Source organism: Athene noctua, chromosome 25 (assembly GCF_965140245.1).
Source record: "Athene noctua chromosome 25, bAthNoc1.hap1.1, whole genome shotgun sequence".
Classification (NCBI taxonomy): Eukaryota; Metazoa; Chordata; class Aves; order Strigiformes; family Strigidae; genus Athene; species Athene noctua.
The window spans coordinates 484369-504370 of record NC_134061.1 but is presented as its reverse complement, the minus strand read 5'-3'; the positions used below and the strand labels follow the sequence as shown (position 1 = coordinate 504370).

Below are 20002 nucleotides of genomic sequence, written 5' to 3'. Positions count from 1 at the left end.
GTGCCGGCGGGGCCATGCCGCCCTTCGGCTCGGGGCTGCTGGTGCTGACGGCGCCGCTGGGCGCGCTGCCGCGGCGGGCGGCGGCGGCGGTGGCGGCGGCGGCGGCGGTGGTGGCGGGGCCGCTCTACGTGCACCTGCAGCCGGGGCTGTCGCTGGCCGCCCCCGAGCCGCGCCCCGCCGCGCCGCCCGCCTGCCCCGCGCTGCTCCGCGCCTTGGCCGCGCTCTACGCGGCGGCGGCGGCCGAGCGGGGCCTGGACCTGCGCGTCCTGCTGGGCCCCGGCCGCCGCCTGGCCCGCCCGCCCCGCGTCCTGCTCGCCGCCGCCGCCGAGGCGCCGGGGCCGCCGGGGCCGGTGCAGCTCGGCCTGCAGCGTCTGGCCGCCGCCGCCTACGGCTGCCCCCCGCGCCTGCCCGCGCTGCTGCTGGGCGGCCCCGCGGAGCCCGGGGGGGCCCCCGAGGAGGAGGAGGAGGAGGAGGACCCCGAGGGCGGCCCCGGCGCGGCGCTTCCCGACTTCTCCGACGTGGCGGTCGGCGGCACCTTCGACCGCCTCCACGGCGCCCACCGCCTCCTGCTCAGCGCCTGCTGCCTCCTGGCCCGGCGGCGGCTCCTGGCCGGGGTGGCCGACGGCGACCTGCTCCGCCGTGAGTCCCCGGGGCCGGCCGGCACCGTGCGGGGACCGAGGGGGGTGAAGGGGCGGAGACGAGGGCGGCCGGTCCGGCGCGGGGCCGAGGGGTCAGCCCGGCGCCGGCCCGGGCCAGGGCGGGGAGAGGGGCCGGGGCCGCGGGCTGGGGGTGCCGGGCGGTCCCGGCAGCCGCGCTCCCGCAGCGCCCGGGCAGGGTGACGGGGGGGAGCCGGCGGTGCCCGCGAGCGAGACCCGCAGAGGGTGCGGCGGAGGCAGCTCCCCACAGCCACCGACGGGTTTCGTCTCCGTCTCCCGGTCTTGCCGCCGTGCCGGGAGCTGCCCGTTGTCGAACGGCCGCTCTCCCCCTTGTCCTCCCTCCCTCCCCGGCAGACAAGGTCCTGATGGAGCTGATCGAGCCCTACGAGCTGCGAGCGGCGAAGCTGCGCGAGTTCCTGGAGGACGTGAAGCCCTCGCTGCGCTACGACATCGTGCCCCTGGCTGACCCCTACGGCCCCTCGGTCACGGACCCCGACCTGCAGTGCCTGGTGGTCAGCGAGGAGACCCGCCGGGGAGGGGAGGCCGTCAACAAGAAGAGACTTGAAAACGTAACGTGGGCGCAGGAGCCCGGCGGGTGCCCCCGCCCGCCCGCCGCTGCCTCGGGGTGAAGCGGCTCTCGGGGAGCAGCCGCCGGGGCGGGGGGGCAGGACGCCCGCGCAGGCTCTGCCGACCAGACGGGTGCTTCGTGCCGAGCTGCCCCCGGCCGCAGCCGAGGGGGGGGGTCAGGCGGGCGGCTCTGGGCTCCCCTCCCCTCTCGGTGCCGGGAACGCGCCCCCCGCGGGGATGGAGCTGCCCGTGGGGACGCTGGTGGCGGAGCCGTTTGCGCTGGGTCGCTCGGGCCTTGACCTCTCGCTGAGCCCCTTCCCCGTCGGGGCTCTTCTCTCGGCAGGGGCTCCCCGAGCTGGCTCTGCACGAGATCCTGTTGATGAAGGACCCCGACCACCGCCAGAACGAGGAGGAGAAGATCAGCTCCTCCAGCCTCCGGCAGAGGCTGCTGGGGACGCTGCTGCGGCCCCCGCGGGTGAGGGGGCAACTGGAGCCGCGGGCCGAGGGCAACGGCGTGTCCGGGAGGAGGGGTGCAGGGGCCACCTGCCTGCTGCCTGTACTGGCCCCCCAGCGGGAGCAGGTCCCCGCTCTCGGGGCCAGGACCTTCCACGCCTGCCTCCGGGCCGGCTGGTCGGGACCCTTCTCCAGCAGAGCCCGTGTCCTCCGGCTGCTGGCAACGGCTTTTCCTTCCGCCCTTAGCAAGACCCCGCCATGCCTTCGTGCCCGTACGTGATCGGCCTGACCGGAGGAACCGGGAGTGGGAAAACCTCCATTGCCAAACTCCTGGGGCACCTGGGAGCCTTCCTCATCGACGCCGACAAGCTGGGCCACGCCGTCTACGTCCCTGGTGGCCCTGCCTACGAGCGGGTGGTGGCCACCTTTGGGGCAGGTAGAGCCACCGACGGCTGCGGGGAAGACTGGGAGGAGGAAGAGGAGGGAGGGGTGTGCATCATCCTAGGGTCCCAGGGAGCCGTCCAGGCCAGCGCTCCCCCCCCTCCCGTGGGTTTCGGGCCCTGCAGCACCCAGAGGGGGCTCTGGGTGGATCCGGTGGCGGTTGGGCCTGGGCGTGACAAACCGCCGCGTCCCCGTCCCACGCATCCCGCGTCAGAGCTGCTGTAAAGGGCCCGGTGTGGAAGCCAAACCGGGCTGCCCTTTGGGAAAAGTTCTTCCCTGTCCCCTTCTGGAGCAAGGAGAAGAGCTGCCAGGTCAGGTCCTGCAGCTCCTGTCTGCGTCCTTTTTGAGCACCGTGCTGAAACCCTTCTGCTCTGGCCTGGGCTTGCTGCAGGGAGGGGAGTTGGGTTCGTTCCTCCTGAGCCTGTTCTGCTTCTGTCTTGCAGAAATCTTGAATGAAGATGGGACAATTAACAGGAAAGTCCTTGGGGCCAAAGTGTTTGGAAACCAGGTAAGAGCAGCAGAGACTGTCAATATTTAACCTCGTGAGCGGGGAGCCCTCCATCTGTGCTGAGGCTTTTTATTTTTCAGCCCTTTGAGCTGACGCCTCCCTGATCTGGCAGCGACGTGCAGACAGGGCAGGACACAGAGATCCCGTCTCGGTAGCCGAGTCAGTGGCTGTGCTGGCCCCGCTCCTCCTGCCCCAGCAGCTGCTGCTGCCTCCCCACCCCTGTCCCCGTGCCCTCTGTCCCACACTTGTCCTTCCCCCAGCGCAGAGCTGCACCCTGACGGACGGGGAGCTGGTGCTCCCTGACCCCGGCGCGGCTTGGGCTTGTACCCGGCCGGGCTCGGTGTGGGGCACCTGAACCTGACCCTCGGTGCCCGGCTTTGTTGGCCGGGCCAGCACTCGGAGCTGCTGTGGGCTGCCCCAGGCCAAGCGGCAGCTCGAGGGGTCTCGCGCGGGTGCTGCTGCGGGGGAGCGCGGGTGCTGCGGGCGCGTCTTTGCAAGGCGCCTCTGGCAGCACAGACAGAGGCTGTGCTATGCCTGGCAGGGGAAGGAAAATAATGGGGGAAAAAGAGCCTTGACGCCACCAGCAGGCGTGGGGGCCCCTGGCCGGCGTGGAAGCTTTGCTCCCCTTTCCTTTACTCAGCGAAGCCGGCCATGGGCCAGGCCCGTCCCCCGTGCTGGGCACCCTCTGGGCCTGCTGCTGCCAGCAGCCATCCCCTGGTTTGGCTGCCCCGGGGTTCGGAGGGCAAGTGGCCAAATCCTGTCGTGGTCCCTCCTAGGAGCGGCTGAAGAGTCTCACGGACATCGTGTGGCCCGAGATAGCCCGGATGGTCAAGGAGCAGATCGAGGAGGCGGGTGCTCAAGGTAACGGGCGGCTGCCCTGGCAGCGCAGCGCCGGGGCTTGGGTGCCTGGTCTCGTGCGGCACAGCAGGGCCCAGGGCCCCTGGGACGCTGCTGCTCTTGGCAGCCCCGTGAGTGTTTTCCACGCTCAGAGCCCCCGTCTTCTCTGCTGGGCTTTTCACTAGCGCATCTCTGAGCAAACTCCTCCGCTCAGCTGGGCCGGCCGCTGGGACAGGCTGACCTCAGGCTCGGAGGGAGGGTGGAGGTTGTGTTCTCTTTTCCATGTGACTTCAAGTTCATTTCTGGTGGAGTGCTCCAGCAGTGAGCCTGGTGTTTATTCCTCCCGGGAGCAAAATTTTCCCAGCTGTTGGGAGATGCTGTTGGGAGCTCGATAGGCATTTGGCGGGCGGCAGCGGTGCCGTGCCCAGGAGCCCTCCCATCCCGGGTGTCCTTTAGGCAAACCCAGCCGCCGCCTGCTGCTCTCCTCCACGTGAGGTTCTCTGGCTCAGCAGCGCAGTGGCTGTGCCACCAGTTTGAGGAGGGGTAACGCCGCGGGCGCGCGGGGCCTGGCTGGGTCGGACCCGGGGAGCGGCCGCGCTGCCTGGCGGGCGCCGGGTGGTGAGGAGGGGCCCCTGTTCCCTAGGGAAGGCCGTGTGCGTGCTGGACGCTGCCGTGCTGCTGGAGGCTGGCTGGCAAGACATGGTCCACGAGGTGTGGACGGCCGTCATCCCCGAGGAGGAGGTGGGCGCTGCCCCTCGGCCCGGCGCTTGCGGCGGGGCCGGCTCTCGGCTCCCCCTGCCCGAGCGCCTGAGGGTCCCTCTCGCCCTGCCAGGCCGTGCAGCGCGTCGTGGCCAGGGACGGGCTGAGCGAGGAGGCTGCTCGCAGCCGCCTGCGGAGCCAGATGACCAACAGCCAAAGGGTGCAGCAGTCGCAGGTGGTGCTGTGCACGCTCTGGGAGCCGGACGTCACCCGCAAGCAGGTGAGCCCCTGGCCGGCCGCAGCGCTGGCGACCCCCGGGGGGCCAAGGGGGACTGCAGGCCGACCCTGGGCACGGCCATGCTGGATCTGGGGGTGCAAATGCAGCAGGGAGGGGACAGGGAACGTGGGGTCCTGGTGTGGTGCCCGGGCCGTGGTGCCGCTCGCCTCGTCCCCGGCCTGGCCGCGGGTCTGAGGCGCCGCCCCGCGTGGGTTCTCTGGCAGGTGGAGAAGGCCTGGGACCTCCTGCAGCAGCGCCTGAGCCACAAGTGCAGCCTGTGAGGGGGTCGCGCTCCCCTTCGCCGTCACGGGCCGACCCCGCGGATCCCACAGCGGTGGGGCGGGAGGCGAGGGGCCGCGTCCTGGCATCACGCGCCGTCAGCCGGGCCGGGGGGCGCACAGCGCAGAGGCTGAACCCCCCCGCCACGTCCAGCCCCACGGGGGGGTCCCGCCGCCCCCTGGCGCGAGGGGGGACACTGCGGCGGCTCCCCGGGCCGAGCCCGTGCTGGTGCCCGGCTCTCCCTGGGCGACAGTAAAGAGGCTTCTCCCTGTGTGCGTGTCCGAGTGCTGGGACTGTCCCCTGTGCCCCCGGCCTGTCCCGCAGGGGGCTCAGCCCCCCCCCGGCCTGGCCCGGGCGCCCCCTGCCCTGCCCGCCCCTGCTGCGGGCACCGCCCGCGGCTCGGGCTCCAGCGGCTCTGCGGCCCGGGGCCATTCCCGAGAGCTGGAGGCTGAAGCTCGTTCCCGGACGGTCCCTGCGGCTCCCGGCACAACCGGCAACCGCCTGCCGGGCCCGGCTCGACCCCCGCGCCGCGGAGCATTTATTTTCCCGTCCCCGCTCCGCGCTGCCCGCTCGGGGACCGGCGCGTTCGGTCCCGGCAACGAGCCCCCGCGGGGACCGGCCCAGCCGCCGCCGCCGCCGCCGCTCCCGGCGACCTCTGACCCCGCGCACCTGCGTCGCGCTGACGTCACGGCGGTGACGAGCGCGCCGGGGCGGGCGCCCCCTGGCGGCGCGGGGCGGACTGCTTTTCCCGTCGGCCCCCGCGGGGGTCACATGACCGGGGCGGGCGGAAGATGGCGGAGCCGCCCGGCGCCGCGGCCGAGGACTCGTGGGGGAAGGTGGGTCCGTCCGCCGGGCTCGGGAGCGGCACCGGGGCGGGCGGGGCAGCGGTCGCAGCGCGCGGGGACCGGGGGGCGGGCGGTGCGGCCCGGGCTCCCGGGGAGGCGGGGGCCGGGGCTCCGGGGACACCGTCTGACGTCTCTTCTCCCGCCGGCCCCGCGCAAGGTGGACGCCGCCTACAGCGACAATGGCCTGGACTCGGGTAGGTGCCCAGGGACCCCCCGTGCGGCCGCGGCAGCCGCTTGTCGCGACGGGGGCGGCGGCTGCCGGGGGCCCCCCGCGCCCCGTCCCGCTGCGGCGGGGACGCGCCCCCGGCTCGTCACCGACCCCGCGAACCCTCTTGCAGCGCTTTTCGTGGAGAACGCGAGGAAGGGCAGCATCGTGTCGCGAGCCAACAGCATCGGCTCCACCAGCGCCTCCTCCGTCCCCAACACAGGTGCGTCCCCCGCGGCTCCGGGCGCTCGCTCCGGGGCCCGCACCGCGCCGGCGCCTCCACCCTCCCCGCTGCGCGGCCGCCCCTCGCTGTGGGCGCAGGATCCCGCCCCGAGGACGGCGGGCGGGCGGCGGGGAGCAGCGCCCGGGCCCGGGAATCGCTCGGTCGCGTTTTGTCGCCTCCCCGGGGGAGCTGCAGCGCGTGGCCTCGGCCCTGCCCGGGCCTGGCAGCCGGTGCCCCGAGCCGTGCCCCGGGCATCGCCGCTCGGGCTCGCTCCCCTGACACGAGTCCTCCCGGCGCAGACGACGAGGACAGCGACTACCAGCAGGAGTCCTACAAGGAGTCGTACAAGGACCGGCGCAGGCGGGCGCACACGCAGGCGGAGCAGAAGAGGCGAGACGCCATCAAGGTAACGCCGGAGGCTGCGTGTGCCGGCGGCGCCCAGCACCCGCCGGTTCGGGTCCTTCCCGTTTGTTTTGCTGCCGGATCCCCCCCGGACGTGGCCTGTGCCGGGAGCCGCCTCGGCTCTGGCTGCTGCCTGCTGGGCCCTGGGCTCGACGCCTTTTGAAAGCACCGGCCTGACGCTGCCGAACCCCAAACACACGCGCTGTGGCTCTGCTTCCCCGCAGAAAGGCTACGACGACCTGCAGGCCATCGTCCCCACCTGCGAGCAGCAGGATTTCTGCATAGGCTCCCAGAAGCTGAGCAAGGCCATCGTCCTCCAGAAGAGTGAGTCCTGAGGGTGGGGAGAGGGAAGGGGGTGCTGTCAACCCCCAAAATGCTTCGCTAGAGCTGTGCAGCACGGAGGCTCAGCACTTTGGGACCTTCTGGAGTGACACTGCTCTGGGGGTCCCAGGCACTGCCACCCTCCCCCCCGAGGAGTCGGGGCAGCCGGGACCTGGCGCTGCCCAGGCTCAGGCACCTTCTGCGGGGACCTCGGGGGCTCGTGTGTGCTCTCGAATCCTCACTCTGGGTTTTTGTGCTCAGCCATTGACTACATCCAGTTCCTGCACAAGGAAAAGAAGAAGCAAGAGGAGGAAGTTTCTACCCTCAGGAAAGATGTGATGGCCTTGAAGATCATGAAAGTGTAAGGGCAGAGCTGCCGGGGTGCTGCCCTCTTCTTCCTGCCCTTTCCCCCCTGCCCTTGCCAGGCTCCCTGGGTGCACCCCGCGCCCCCCAGGCAGCCAAACCCGTCCCTGCCTCCTCTTGTCCTTCCTCCTCCGGTGGCTCCTTCATGTGGGTCTGTCTCAGGTCAGTTGGTAGAGTTTAGTATGAGGGTGGATCTGAGTCAGGAAATTAATCTGCTCCCAGTGTCAGGAGCAGCTGCAACTTCCTGGTGTTTATTTACTTGCAGGATTTTCTGCAAATTCTTGGTCCTCCCCGTCCCTGCAGCGGTTCTCAGTGGCCAGGGGCGGGCAGGGGGTGCTGCAGGGGTGGGCACGGTGGGGGTTCGGGGCTTCGCTCTGCTGCTCACACGGGGCGCTCGGTTTGTTGCAGGAACTACGAGCAGATTGTGAAAGCTCATCAGGACAACCCGAGCGAGGGGAAGGACCGGGTCTCTGACGAGATCAAGTTCAATGTTTTCCAAGGCATCATGGATTCCCTGTTCCAGTCCTTTAACGCCTCCATCTCGGTGACGAGTTTCCAGGAGCTCTCGGCGTGCGTCTTCAGCTGGATTGAGGAGCACTGCAAGCCCCAGGTGAGCGCGGGGGCCCTTGTGCTGACCTGGGCAGGGCGGGGGCCTGGGGGGACACGTGGCGCTGCCCCAGCTCCAGCCTCCCCCCTGCAAACCAGCTGCCGGCCTGTTCGGAGGCTCAGAGCTGGCCGGGGTGAGGCAGAGCTCGGGGGTCGGTCCTGCTGGGCCCCACCTCGCGGTTTTCTGGGAGTTAAGAAACCCCTGAGGGAGGCGGGGGGGGGCGGGGTGGGACAGGGCCGGGTCCCTGCGCTGCTGCCGCCCAGGAAGGCGTGGGAGCGTTTCCCGTGGGCTGGGCAGCGCCCGTGGGGCCGGGACTGCGGCGCTGCCCGTGGCACCGGCCCCGGGCCGTCCCCCACCGGAGCGACTGCCGCGTCCCCTCTCTGCCCCAGACGCTGCGGGACATCGTGGTGGGGGTCCTGCACCAGCTGAAGAGCCAACTCTACTGAGCCTTCCCCTGCGGCGCCGCGGGGCCGGGCACCTCCCGCCCGGGCGCCAGGAAGGGCTGGGCCGTCTCCCTCGGGGCTGGTTTTGAAGCTTCTTTGAATTAATTATTTATTGTATTAAGTACCAAACCAAAACGAGGCTGTGCAGCCACCTCTGCCCCACGGGTACTGCCACAGCTGAGACTACCAAATACTTGTAGGGACTTGGCAGAGCCGGGGGGTGTTTCGAGCAGAGATCTTGTGCCAGAGTGCTCAGGGCAGGTGGGGGCGTGGGGGGGCGTTGCCTCTGTTTCTGCCGCGGAGCAGCTCTCTGACCCCAGGCCTCTGCCCCTCTGCTCCCCGCAGGGGGATGGGAGAACAGACACTGAAAGCTGTTGGTTTCTGTTAGAACACTCGGAACACGCTTCTCCCGGCACCGCGGGGGGTGGGGACGCTCTGGCAGGGCCGAGCCCCGGGGACACTCGCCCGGGCAGTGCCACCTCCCGGCGCGGCGCTAAAACCCGCCCTGTGCTGCCGCCGGCCCCGAGGGGAGGGAGCGAGGGTCTGCTCTGGCTCCGGGGTGCAGCGGGGCCGCCGCGCCCAGGCCGGGGCTCAGCCCTGCGCTCGCACGCGACCAGCCCCGATCCGATCCCATGTTTTTCTGAACCGCCGAGCTCACCCTCGGCGTCCTCAGCTCTGCAGTCGGACGCGCTCTGGGCCCCCCTCGCCCGCAGCCGTCAGCGGGTCCTGGCTCTGCCCCTGCACCCCGGGACCGTGCTGGCAGCAGCGGGGTTTGTTCTCCGCAGTCGCTGCCTGCCCCCGCCCCAGGGCACTGGGTATTTATTTCAGTTTTTCAGTTCAGGTCCTGGGCTCTGAACGCTGCAGCCTGAGAACGCTGAAGCGACCGCTTCTACCCGCCTTGAGCGGCAGAGCCCCCATTCGCGTGGTGGGTTAATTATATAAATTTTTTTCCTCAAACTCCAAATCTGGGTGCCCTTTCCCCCCCACCCCGCCAGCTGCGTCTCACCTGTCGCTCTGGGAGGAAGAAAATCCTGTGGGGGGTGAGGGGGGGGTGGGTTCTGCACTGGACAGGGGGCACGGACAGAGCCCTGGGAGCTGCTCGGCCAGAAGCTGCCTTGGGAGGAGGACGTGGAGTTTTACAGACCTCACATGTGAAAGCAACATATTTTTCTATTGTGAAAAGTAATTAAATAAATTTTGCTGAATGTTTTAATTATTTTTCTGCTTTTATTTCTGTTGCTGAGTTCCTGGAGCCTTCCCCTAGACAGGGCAGAGATGGACTTGGTGTTTCTGGTTGCCCCTCGTAGCTCTTACCTCCCCCTGGGCCTGCCCTGACCCCCTTTGGCCAAAAAAACGCCACAATGACACAAACTGAACCAAAAACCTGCTGTTTAATGGGTTGGAGTCTCCTGCACCCCTCAGTCCCAGGGCGGAAAGGGCTGAACCACAGGTCGAGCTCTGCAGCCAGCACAGGCCTCGTCCCCTCACTTCTCCCAGCGACACCAGGGATGCCACCATGGTGCACTCACACCTTGCACCACAGTGAACACTCACACCTTCCCCTACACCGCCCCAAGGACACCCACCTCGCCCACTCCTGGCACCGATGGGCAGGAAGAAAGAATATTCCCTCTGGCAGGGAGGGGGCTTGGTGCCAAGTCATCCCCTCCACCCACCCTCCCAGCTCCAAAGCATTTTAACACAAACATACAACTAAGCAGGACGAGACCGAGCCCTGCAAGAAGAGGAAAAAAATCAACCCAAGAGCCGAGTGCCAGCAGCAGCTCCCGCTCCCCGGGGCTCCCTCGGCGCCTCAGACCGCCGGCAGCGCGACGTTGTGCTCCTCGTCCGTCTCGATCCCCACCTCCTCCTGCACCGGCACCGAGTGTCTCAGCGTCGTGGCTGCCCCGGCCCGGCCGAGCCGCCGCCGCGGTACTTACGAAGAATTGCTTCTTGCTCTTGGGGTACCCCTCCAGGATGGCCTCCAGCAGCTCCGTCGCCTGGCGAGACGGGGGGGCTGTGGGGGCCGCTCCCTCCTCCTCAGCCCCGCTCCAACGGGGGCTGCGCCCCGCGGTGCCCAGCCGACCCCGAGTCCCCGTCAGGGCGCCAGGGTCACCCCCCGGCCCCACAGCCTGTCGCCGCTCCCTCACCATTCGCTTCCTCCTCCGCCACTCCTTGCAGTACAGCCTCTGCTCGCTGCAGACCTGATAAGCGGGACGAAGCGAGCACAAAGTGAGCACAAAGCGAGCAGCCGCCCCCCGCAGCCGGGACACATCAAGGACCCACCGGACAGCCCAGCTAGAGCCAGAGGGTTATTTAACACCCCTGCAGGGACGTGAACCCCTGGAACAGATCGTTCAGGACAGGGAAGATGAATTCACTCGGGCAGGTGACTGCGGGAAGCAAAGGTCTGCAAGGAAAAGGCAGCTCAGGCTGTTTCCTACAGACGCCCCGAGCGTTGTCCCCAGGGACACTGTGGAGCAGCCCGGGTCCCACACAACCCCCCACCTCTGTGTGCCGGGGACAGCTGGACTGGGACGGCGTAACTGGGGGGTGGTTTGGTACGATCGGCCCGGCCCTGGCCGGGGCTCAGCCCCTGGCAGCTCTTTACCTTCTCTTTTTCTTCCGGAGTGACGTGGTTGCTGGCAGACTTGATCCTCCCCAGTTTCTCTGTGTAAGTCGCACAGTCCTTCTTCAGCTCCTCAATCTCTCTGGCCATCTCGGGGGTTGTCATGGAGCTGTTCAGGTCCTTCAGCTCTGGAAGGGAGGTGCCAGTCACCGGCAGGGCCGACAGCCGGGGCACAGCCCCCCGTGCCCGCGGGCCCCCGCCAGCGCAGCCGCTCCCGGTGCGGCCGGGGCCCGGTGGGGCGGGCAGGGCGCACTCACCTGTCTCCATGTGCCGGCAGCTCTGCTGCAGCGCCTGCACCTTGGCGGAGAGGGCAGCGATCTCCCCGTCCAGGCCGCGGAGCTCCGCATCGCTGGCGGCCGGGAGCTGCTCCTGCAGCGAGGCGGCGGGTCAGCGGCGGGGGGGGCGGGCGGGGGCCGCGCCCGGGGCCGGGGCTCACCTGGTCGGCGAAGTAGATCTTCTGCTTCCCGTAGGCCTTCTCGCGGACGCGGCCCTGCTGCGCCAGCTGCTCCAGCGCCTTCACCACGGCCTGCGGGATGGCGCCGTCAGCCGCGCCCCGGCCCGCCCCGCGCCCCCCGGCCCGGCCCCGCTCACCGCCTTGCCCAGCCCGTGCTCCCGCTGCAGGTTCCCGAAGGCGTCCTGCGCGCTGTAGGGCCGGTTCTGCTCCCGCAGGTACCGCAGCAGGACGGCGGCGGCGCCTCCTGCGGGACAACCCGCCGGTCACCGCGGCCGCCGCCGCCCGGGACCGCAGCAGCGCGGGGACGGGCCCCACTCACCGCCCGCCGCGGGGCCCTCGCGGCCTTTGCTCATCCTCCGCCGGCGCTGGCCCCGCTCCGCTTCCGGCCGCCCGCGATGACGCACTTCCGGCGCGCCGCCCGCTGCCGCCAATGAGGGGAACGGAAGGGGCCTCCGAGTGGCGGGGGGGAGGGGCGCGAAGCCACGCCCCGGGGGCGGGACACCGGGGCCCAGGGGCGGGGCCGGTTCCCCCGTTCCCCGGTGCCGGCCGGGCCCGCGGGGCGAAGCGGCGGCCGGAGAGCGCGGGGCGGGGGCTCCGCCCCCCCGGGCCCGGCAGGAGCCGGTGCCGAAGCGGCCGGGGGAGGAGCCGCCGCCATTCCCCGCCCGGCCGCGGCTCAGCGCCCCGGGACCGCCGAGCCTTCGCTGACCCGTTACCGACCCGCCTGCCCCGGGGCGGGGCAGCCCCCCCCGCGACCGCAACCCCACGGCCGGCACAAGACAAGAAGCGCAGCGGTTGCCCGGGGCAGGTGCGTCCGGAGGGAGCGGGGCCGCGGCTGCGGGAAGCACAAGGGGCGGCTGGGGCGGGGGCTCGGGCCAACCGGCTGCCCCAGCGCCTCTGCCCCGCTGGTTTTTACGTGACCGCAGCGGGCAGAAGCTCTTCGGCCAGTGGCGGCCCCGGCCGGCGCCGGGCTCTCGGCACACGCGGCTGGAAGCAGCGGGGCGGCCCCGGCGCCAGAGCAGCACCGGCCGGGCAGGGCGGCCCCACCTCTCCCTGCTCCGGAAAACCGGAGCCCCCGAGCCAGCGCCGCGGGAGCGGTTCTGCCGCTGTCCGACGGGCGCCGGAGGCACACGGGGAGCTTGAGCAAAGCGCTGGTCCGTTATTTGAGGAAAGCGACACAAGAGCAGCTGCCACACGCGCGTGTTCTTTGCGGGACTCGTCATCACAGTTGGTGTCTTATTGCCAACGCGTCTCTTACAAAACAGCGTCACTCGAGAGCCGGAGCTGAGCCGTCGCTGCAAGCACAAGCACCGCGGCAGGAGCGAGGGGCTCGTCCCCACCCGGAGCGGGATATTGCTGGGAGAGGAGACTTGGATTCTGTGCACGTTTTAGGAGTGGGGAACGGTTGTCTTAAAGACAGAACAGCATTAAGTCCCAGACACGAAGTCTGAGGGGACACCAACCCCGCCTCCCCGGGGCGGTCGGCTCCGGGATTGTCCTCGGCGGCGCTGTCGGTCCGGCCGGCGGCCCCGGAGTGCAGAGCCCGGATTTACTGTCCTGGGTGAGGAAGTGTGGAACAAGCAGCGTCCTGGCAGAGAGTGCAGGGCAACGCATGGGTGATTGTGGAGCTATCACATCAACGCCTTTTCCCTATGAATTACCAGTGTAGTTTATTTTAAAATCCAAGCGAGGCTACAGAGTCACAAGTCACAGTGGTGTTCCCAGCCAGGGCTGGCTGTCACGTCACTCATACTCACACAGGAGACGACCTAGGTAACTGTGCAAGGCTTTTCCTTCCAGGGTTCCCTCCACGACGCACGATAGAAAACCAGAGGGAAGTGGTGGGGTTCTTACTGGCCCCGTGAGCCGGCAGGATCCAGCTGGTTCAGCTCGGACTGATCCAGCAGCTCAAAGTCATCCCCTTCGGCATCCGTGTCCAAGTCCGAGCTGGCCGTTCTGAGGTAAGTCTTTGCACCTCTCTGGGGATTGTCGCCGCGCGAGGGGCCCGGCTGAGGGGCCCCTGACAGCGCCAGCTGTATCATGCCTCTGGTGACGAAGCCGGCTATGTTGTGGGTGAGGTTCTGTACAGACGGCAGCGCGCCCGACTCCTCCTGCTCGTACGGGAGATGCAGGTCTTCTGTCAGCTGAGGGCGGTAAGCCAGGCTGGGGATCCCAATGCTGGTGTCATCCTCGTCATCTATGCCAGCTGCTTCCGGGTTTATGGAAGGGAAGTCGGGGAGATCCCGGGCAAAAGATTCTTCAGGGTCGCTGTGACCATCCAGGTCTAGAAGAGGAGAAAATGCTTTGAATACACAGCACAGGCCAAACCCGAGGCGGGGGCAGCACACACGCGAGCGCTGGGCCACCACCTCCCCGAGAGAGCCCGTCTCCTGCCGCCTCACGGACCCATCGTGCTGTCACCTGCCCTGGCACGGCTATTCGGGGTGCCTGCTGGCCTCCCCAGGGCACATGCTGGAGCAGACACCCTCTGCCAGAGGAAACGCCCCGTGGCAGGCGGGGCTGCAACCCGCATCCCTGCAGCCAGGGACGCGCAGGGCTGGGTCTGCCTCTGGAGAGCAGCTGCCGGTGCTCCACTAAAGCACCACAGGGACGAAGAAGCTCAGTTCTGACAAAACAGGTACTGGCATCTCAGCCAGCAAGACAGACATCAAACAGCTAGGCCTCGAGGACAGAAGGCAACGCACCCTCCCTCCAAGCCATCACACCGGCGCCTGCCAGAGGCTGCCCACTCCCCCTCACCTTCCGACCCCTCCGTCAGGGGAGTCTGGCCCCTCGACAGGTTAAACATCCCATTCTCCGTGTAGGAGACCTCCGCGTCCGAGTGCTCCGAGTCAGAGATGGTTAGTTCCTTGGCGACCACAGAGTCGTCCAGCTTTGAAATTGGAGATAAAATTGGAAACATCAAATACTGGAAAGCTGATTCCTGTGCCTCAAGACAAAACACGTGATCCAGTGGCCGCCAGTTAAACCCAGTCCTTGTGGGAGGCTGGCACCTGAGGCTCATCTCACACGTGACTGCCTCGCCTAGGAGACTGGCTGGTACAAGCAGCTCTGGACATACTTGAGCGAGACAGAATAGGACAGGCCTCTCTAAAAGGAGGATATCCTCATCTGACCTCCCATCACAACGTGCTGGATACAGGGCTACGGACCCCGTGTCCACGCAATGGGGTGAGTTCGTTCTGGTCAGCTGAGCCTTTCTGCTTCTGAGACTTTGCATTACCTTGGGACAGAACGCAGCGAGCTCCTCTTCACTGTCACTCCCATCATCCACAGCCTCCTGACTGAGGGATCGGTGACGCACTGCCAGAAACCAGAGACAAAGCTTGTTATTGCTGCTAGGACGGGGTCTGCACAGGGCCAACCTCAGCAGAGTAGAAAAACCCTCAACTGCCATGCGTGGACATGACACAACCCAGCAGGGACACGACGTGACACAACCCGACACGCTTTGTTCCTCAGCAGAGCAACGGGATCGTTTCTGACGTGGGCTGCTGCAGACCTTCTGCAGAGATGAACATGTTTAGCAGCTCCCTCGCGCCGAGCCCCTCCTCTTTTTTCAGTGCCAGTGCAATACGGAACAGGCAGTCCTGGCAGCTCAGCAGGGCGGCTCGGCGCTGCGAGGAGCCCACGCCAGCCGCTGGCCGGGAGCTGCCTGCGCAGGCAGAGCGGCCCAGCGCGGCTGCAGGGACCTGCCGGCGCCAGGGGAGCGGTGCCACACGCAGCCCTGGCCCTCCCCGAGGCCGGGCCTGGCTCGCAGGCAGTGTCAGGTACGGAGGGGCAGAAACACAGCACAGAAACTTACGCTGCTTCTCCCGCTGCTTTGATATCATGTAGCCTCGAACGCTGAAATCCAGCCGCTGCAGAGCTGGCTCCAGCTTCATGTACACGCGCTGCCCCAGTCTGTGGTACACGGCAAGGGGCCACAGCAGGATGAAGAGCACTGAGGTAAGTGGGAACTCTGATCAGAAGTCTGTTCAGGATGCTACTTGGCAAACATCTTGCCCATTTTGTGCTGCAGCACAACACACACAGGGCACGCGAGGTCTGAGCGCTGGAGGCAGTGCTGCGGGGGGGCGGGTTGGTGCAATCACCTCTGCCAATTTAACAAAACTGAGAGGCCATCCTATTAGTGCTCAGATCTCTGGTTACTAAGCACTCAAACATGTTCTCTCTGGACCAGAGACCTTAGAGTCCCGGAGGAGAACCACCACATTCCAGGCAGAATATATTAACGTAAAGTTTAAAGCCATTCACACAAACTTCCCTTCAGAGCAGAAGAGCCCCATCCCTCGGCCATCCAGCTCCCACTCGTCTCCACCCCTTTTCTCTCAAAAGTCTGTATTTGGCACAGAGATCTACTTACACAGCAAGTACGAGAGCAGGAGTCCAGGGATGTACCGGCCCAGGACCGCCAGGAAAGTAAAGAATCCACACACTAGAAGGCAGAACTGAAGACATGGGAGACAGTGAGTTTCCGAGACGCAGTTCTTTGCTGTCTTGTTCTCTGCAGATTCTACGTCAGGACGTAATTCTAACAGCAGCGAGGCCTTCCTAACGTTGAGCCACCCCGCTCTAGGGCTAGCGCAGAGACAGGAGGTATCTGGCTTCAGAGCAACAGGCAGCGTGCCAAGGCCTCTGCCTCCGTACACGAGGAGCTTCCCAAAGCAGGTGTGCTAAAAGCAAGGAAGAGGCTAAAGACAGGACTCTCTGAGGTAAAAAAGACAAGGACAGTACCACCGTGTTACAGGCTCCTCTTTGCATAAGCCTCAAAAAAAGAAGGAGAAAAGAAAGCTTGACACACTTTCTCAAACCGTTAAAGTCCAACGAGGGAGGGAGTTTGACAGACACTTAAAAAGCCAGAAACCTACAGAAGGAGCAGCTCAGTGTTCACTTCCCTAGCGCAGTCAACATGCTGACACTCGCCTTCTCCTCCCTCCTCCACAACCTGATTTTTCTGCCTGTGCTTTCCATCCCTCCCCACCACCGGGAGCCGTGGGGACCTCCCACGCCCGAGCGCCTGCAGCCAGCGCTGGACGCCACCGCAGGAGGATACCGGCGGTCAGCAGAGGCTCCACGTCAAACACATCATCTGCTGAGCTCGGTACATTCTTACCTTTCCGGGGTTTTGCCTCTTGAAAATGAAGAGATTACTTAAGAAGTTGGTCCCAGCCACCCATCCTTCAGCCAAATGGTGACAGAGTTCTGGCACGCCGAGCAGCCGAGGGTGAACGTATCCCCAGCTGCAGCGAAGGGGGGAATTCGGGAACAGATATTACTGCGTGGACCCCAGTGCAGGAGTCACCCGTTACAAACACTTGTCTCTACACTACCTTCTCCTCCCCCCAGCCGCTGAGCTCTAGAGGCGAGGGTCAGCCTGCCCTTCCAAACAGCACCTTGCCAAAGGCAGCACTTCTACGCACCCTTCCACGAGGGTCCCATCCTCCCTCAGCAGCTAAGGAGCAGTAATTTCAGTCATTCAGTCTTTTGGCTTAGACTAGTTTCCACGCTACTGGAGGGAAAGGGCAGTGCAGAAGCAAATAAAGAGAATCCATTTGCCTTTTCTGCATTTACTTGGTCAACTGCAACCCCCAAGGATTCAGCACCAGGTCTACAGGCAGCCTTGCACCTTACTTAATATATCCAGTTACTTCAGAGGCTTTGTCAAGTTCTATTAGTGCTTCTTAACTGCTAGTCACAAGTACCTGAAGGTTAGGAAAAGCAATTCCTTTTCTACTTGGGCCTCTTGCAAAAAAAAAAAACCCAAACCCAAACAAAAACAACCAAAGCAACTGTTGTTTGGCAACAGTTCAAGTGATTTAATCAGGAGCCGAGCACCCAGCAGGGCTCGGCAGCAGGAAGGTGTGCTCAGAGAGAGGAAGGTGCTATTAGTAAGACAACACCCCAGCATTTCTCAACCCATTAATAATGCTGCAGTCAGATCGTAACTACGCAGGAACAACTTCTGGAACAAGCTTGTTAAACATTCCTTGTCAAGTCTCAGAAGACTTCATTATTTCCAGAAGAAATGCTGGTTTCTTGCTATTAGAGGCCCACACAAAAGGAACTGCTTTTACGGCAGCACCTCTACCTTAAGGGTGCAGGGGGAAGTGGCAGGGGAAGTTTTTTACAACACTCAAGCAAGCGTTCTTGGAGGCCAGTATGAGGCAGAGATTAAATGGTTTGGGGCCAGTCAAAAAGTTGTCTCAACAGCTTGACAGAGTCCGGGGCTCCGTCCGCCTTCCCCCCTCCTTTCCCCGCTCGAAGGAGCCAACATTACAAGCACGTGCAGGTAATAATTACACAGTATCACAGCAAAGTACCAAACAGCAGAGATTCAATTAGTTTCCTACCTCTCATTGTCTAATTCGTCAGGTCTTGCCACTAAAATATTAAGAACAGACACTGCATTAGTTGCAAGGAATTTGCCATGAGAATGCTTAGCTCTTGGGATTTAAGTAAAGCTTTAATGAGCTGGGGAATACCTGGAAAAGGGATCAGCTGTAATTAAGAACCACCTCACTGCACACCCCATTCTGAACATGTATGTGTGACAGCACAAGATGCCAGAGAGTCCCCCTGTTGCTCCTCAACCTGCTGGAGGCTCTCTGGAAGGGTGCTCTGGTTCCACTGACAGGTAAGAGCAAAAACCACCACTGCTGCCTTCCCCCACACACCAGCCGGTGAAGGAAGATCGGCCTGCTTCTGAGAGGCATCAGAGATCTCAGTCTTTTGATACTTTCCCACCCAGGCTGGGATGTGGGACCCAGTGACATACCAGTTACCCTGACAAATCAAAATCAAGGTTATGGGGGAGCTGGACAGACATTTCCTCCTAAGCAGGAAACTTCAGCTACAGAGCCTGAGCCAAGCTGCTGCCAGAAACCAGAGAAAGCTTTAATGTCCTCCCAAGAACTACAGAGAACACAAGCCGAAGCAGAAAGCTGGGAACTGTACTGGCTAGTTAGTTAGGGAACCACCTCCGGGAGCATGCAAACCATCCACACAGCTTCAAAGCCAGCCTGTCCATGCAAAGCCAGCCCAACCCTGAGCTGCTGAGAGCGGTAGTATTCATTAGTGTATTAATGCCAGGAACAAGAGATACAACTGCTTTCCTTATGGAGAGCGTACGACTAACTTCATTAACAGCCGTTGAGAGGCCTCTCCTTTCCAAAAATCTCTGCTCAGCAGCAAGGCTGGGACTCATCTTTGTCCTAAAACACGGAGCTAGTTTATTACAGATTCTGAGGAAAAATCCAGATGTATTCCATGTATGCTTTAGTTTCTTGTTCTTGTACTGAATGCTCCAAAGGTGAATCACTGCTTCAAAACCTGCACTAGTTCACGTACACCAAACGTTTAGAGACTGTGGGACAAATACCAGTGTCGCAGGCATGAGAAAATCTTATGTTTGTATAGGTTAGGGTTTTCCAGTCCCAGAAGAACCTGCCTACAGTGCTCTTGCCTGCTTCCAGATCCACAAAGCAAAAGACCCACAGTTTTAACTATTTAACTCCACATGACGCAGAGCCGGTACACCTCTGGGGCTAAATCCAGCGCTTGACTTGCCGGTACCAACTCAAATGTGGCAACTTACCTCCAAGTTCAGGCCAGATTCTGTTCTTCCACTGATCTAGACAAACTACTACTATGAGAGTAAACGCAACCAGGAACAGCAAGCGGAGAGAAGTCAGAGCAAAAAACCTGCGGGGAAGAAACAAACAAGTCAGTACCGCCCCGATCTGCGCGACACGCACAGACGGGGTAACACAAACCAACCCCAAACCAAGCAGCCACCACCACCAGTTACAGGCAGAGGAGAGCGAGCAGGCGCTCAGCCCGTCCCCCCGAGCGGGCAGCTGCCGCCCGGCGGCTCCGGGGACCCCCATCTGCTGTGGCACTGCACTGTCCGATCGCGGGGAGGGAGCGGGAGCTGGAGCAGAGACCGGCCCTTCCCGGTTCCCGCCCGGCTGCGGCACACGTCGCGGACTCGAGCTCTGAGGAGCCGCTCGGGTCCCGCCTCCAGCCACGACCCGTTCGCAGCCAGCGCGGGGGGACGCGGCTGCCCTGCACGAAGCGGAGGGGCCGTTCCCCTCCGGGGCCGCGCTCACCGGGACCCGGGACGAGAGGTACGAGGCGGCCGTGACCGGTCGCTGGGGCCCTCTCCGAGCGCCGGCCTTCGCCCGCCCGAGACCCGCTGCCGCGGGGGGAACGGCCCGTGAGGCGCAGGACAACCCCCCCCCGCCGCCCAGGGCGTTCCGGCGGCCCCCGCGCCCGCACCGAGCGCACCCGCGGCCCCTCCGCCGCAGCAAGAGGCCTCGCCGGGACGCGCCCCCCGACACAGGCACCGCTCCGCTGCCCGGCGCCGCCGCGGGGGAGCGGCCCCGGGCCCCGCCGCCCGCTCACCAGAAGAGGCCGTGCGCCGCCGCCCACCACAGCGCGCTGCGGCCCGGCCGCTCCCACACCAGCGCGGCCTGCGCGGCGCTCAGCAGCGGCTCGTAGGGCCCCAGGCGGCCCCGCAGCGCGGCGCTCAGCGCCTGCACCCGCCGCTGCCGCTCGCCGGGCCGCGCCGCCGCCGCCATGGCTCCCTCACGGCACCACCATCCGGCCGCCCCGCGCGCGCGCACGGCCGGGCGCCGCCGACATGGCGGCCCCCCCCGCCGCCGGAAGCGGGGCCCCGCTGGGCGCCGCCATCTTGGCGCAGGCGCGGCCGCCGCCGCCCGCCGGGGCGCACGCGCGGGGCCGGGGCGCCGCGGGGGGCGGGGCCGGGCGGCG

At 65.4% G+C, this 20002-nt stretch overlaps 4 protein-coding genes across 7 annotated transcripts; 2 read left to right on the top strand and 2 right to left on the bottom strand.

The window, feature by feature from the left end:
* The first annotated feature begins 14 nt into the window (after window positions 1-14).
* Window positions 15-5171, top strand: COASY (Coenzyme A synthase). Its single transcript, XM_074926625.1, has 9 exons — window positions 15-639; window positions 1011-1225; window positions 1567-1698; window positions 1923-2112; window positions 2561-2625; window positions 3402-3486; window positions 4106-4203; window positions 4295-4441; window positions 4663-5171. The coding sequence occupies exons 1-9, from the start codon at window positions 15-17 to the stop codon at window positions 4717-4719; spliced, it is 1614 nt and encodes a 537-aa protein (XP_074782726.1). The 3' UTR covers window positions 4720-5171.
* A 311-nt stretch (window positions 5172-5482) lies between these two features.
* Window positions 5483-9339, top strand: MLX (MAX dimerization protein MLX). 2 transcript variants are annotated; one of them, XM_074926449.1, is made up of 8 exons: window positions 5483-5553; window positions 5720-5756; window positions 5901-5990; window positions 6290-6396; window positions 6617-6716; window positions 6975-7074; window positions 7485-7686; window positions 8073-9339. In XM_074926449.1, exons 1-8 carry the CDS (start codon window positions 5509-5511, stop codon window positions 8127-8129), a joined length of 738 nt encoding a protein of 245 aa, XP_074782550.1. In that variant the 5' UTR covers window positions 5483-5508; the 3' UTR covers window positions 8130-9339. The 2 variants fall into 2 exon arrangements, with proteins under 2 accessions (XP_074782550.1, XP_074782552.1); XM_074926451.1 differs by lacking the exon at window positions 5901-5990 and having other exon boundaries at window positions 5509-5553.
* A 465-nt stretch (window positions 9340-9804) lies between these two features.
* On the bottom strand, window positions 9805-12429 carry PSMC3IP (PSMC3 interacting protein). 3 transcript variants are annotated; one of them, XM_074926445.1, is made up of 8 exons: window positions 11529-12429; window positions 11347-11453; window positions 11192-11281; window positions 11013-11124; window positions 10738-10883; window positions 10277-10330; window positions 10067-10126; window positions 9805-9996 (listed from the first exon to the last, which is right to left on the bottom strand). In XM_074926445.1, exons 1-8 carry the CDS (start codon window positions 12427-12429, stop codon window positions 9940-9942), a joined length of 1527 nt encoding a protein of 508 aa, XP_074782546.1. In that variant the 3' UTR covers window positions 9805-9939. The 3 variants fall into 3 exon arrangements, with proteins under 3 accessions (XP_074782546.1, XP_074782548.1, XP_074782547.1); XM_074926447.1 differs by having other exon boundaries at window positions 10738-10864; window positions 11009-11124; window positions 11347-11450; window positions 11532-12429; XM_074926446.1 differs by having other exon boundaries at window positions 11347-11450; window positions 11532-12429.
* A 622-nt stretch (window positions 12430-13051) lies between these two features.
* RETREG3 (reticulophagy regulator family member 3) lies at window positions 13052-19920 on the bottom strand. Its single transcript, XM_074926448.1, has 9 exons — window positions 19634-19920; window positions 18825-18931; window positions 17581-17611; window positions 16344-16470; window positions 15594-15678; window positions 15033-15170; window positions 14451-14530; window positions 13967-14099; window positions 13052-13490 (listed from the first exon to the last, which is right to left on the bottom strand). Exons 1-9 carry the CDS (start codon window positions 19807-19809, stop codon window positions 13057-13059), a joined length of 1311 nt encoding a protein of 436 aa, XP_074782549.1. The 5' UTR covers window positions 19810-19920; the 3' UTR covers window positions 13052-13056.
* Between the last annotated feature and the right edge of the window lie 82 nt (window positions 19921-20002).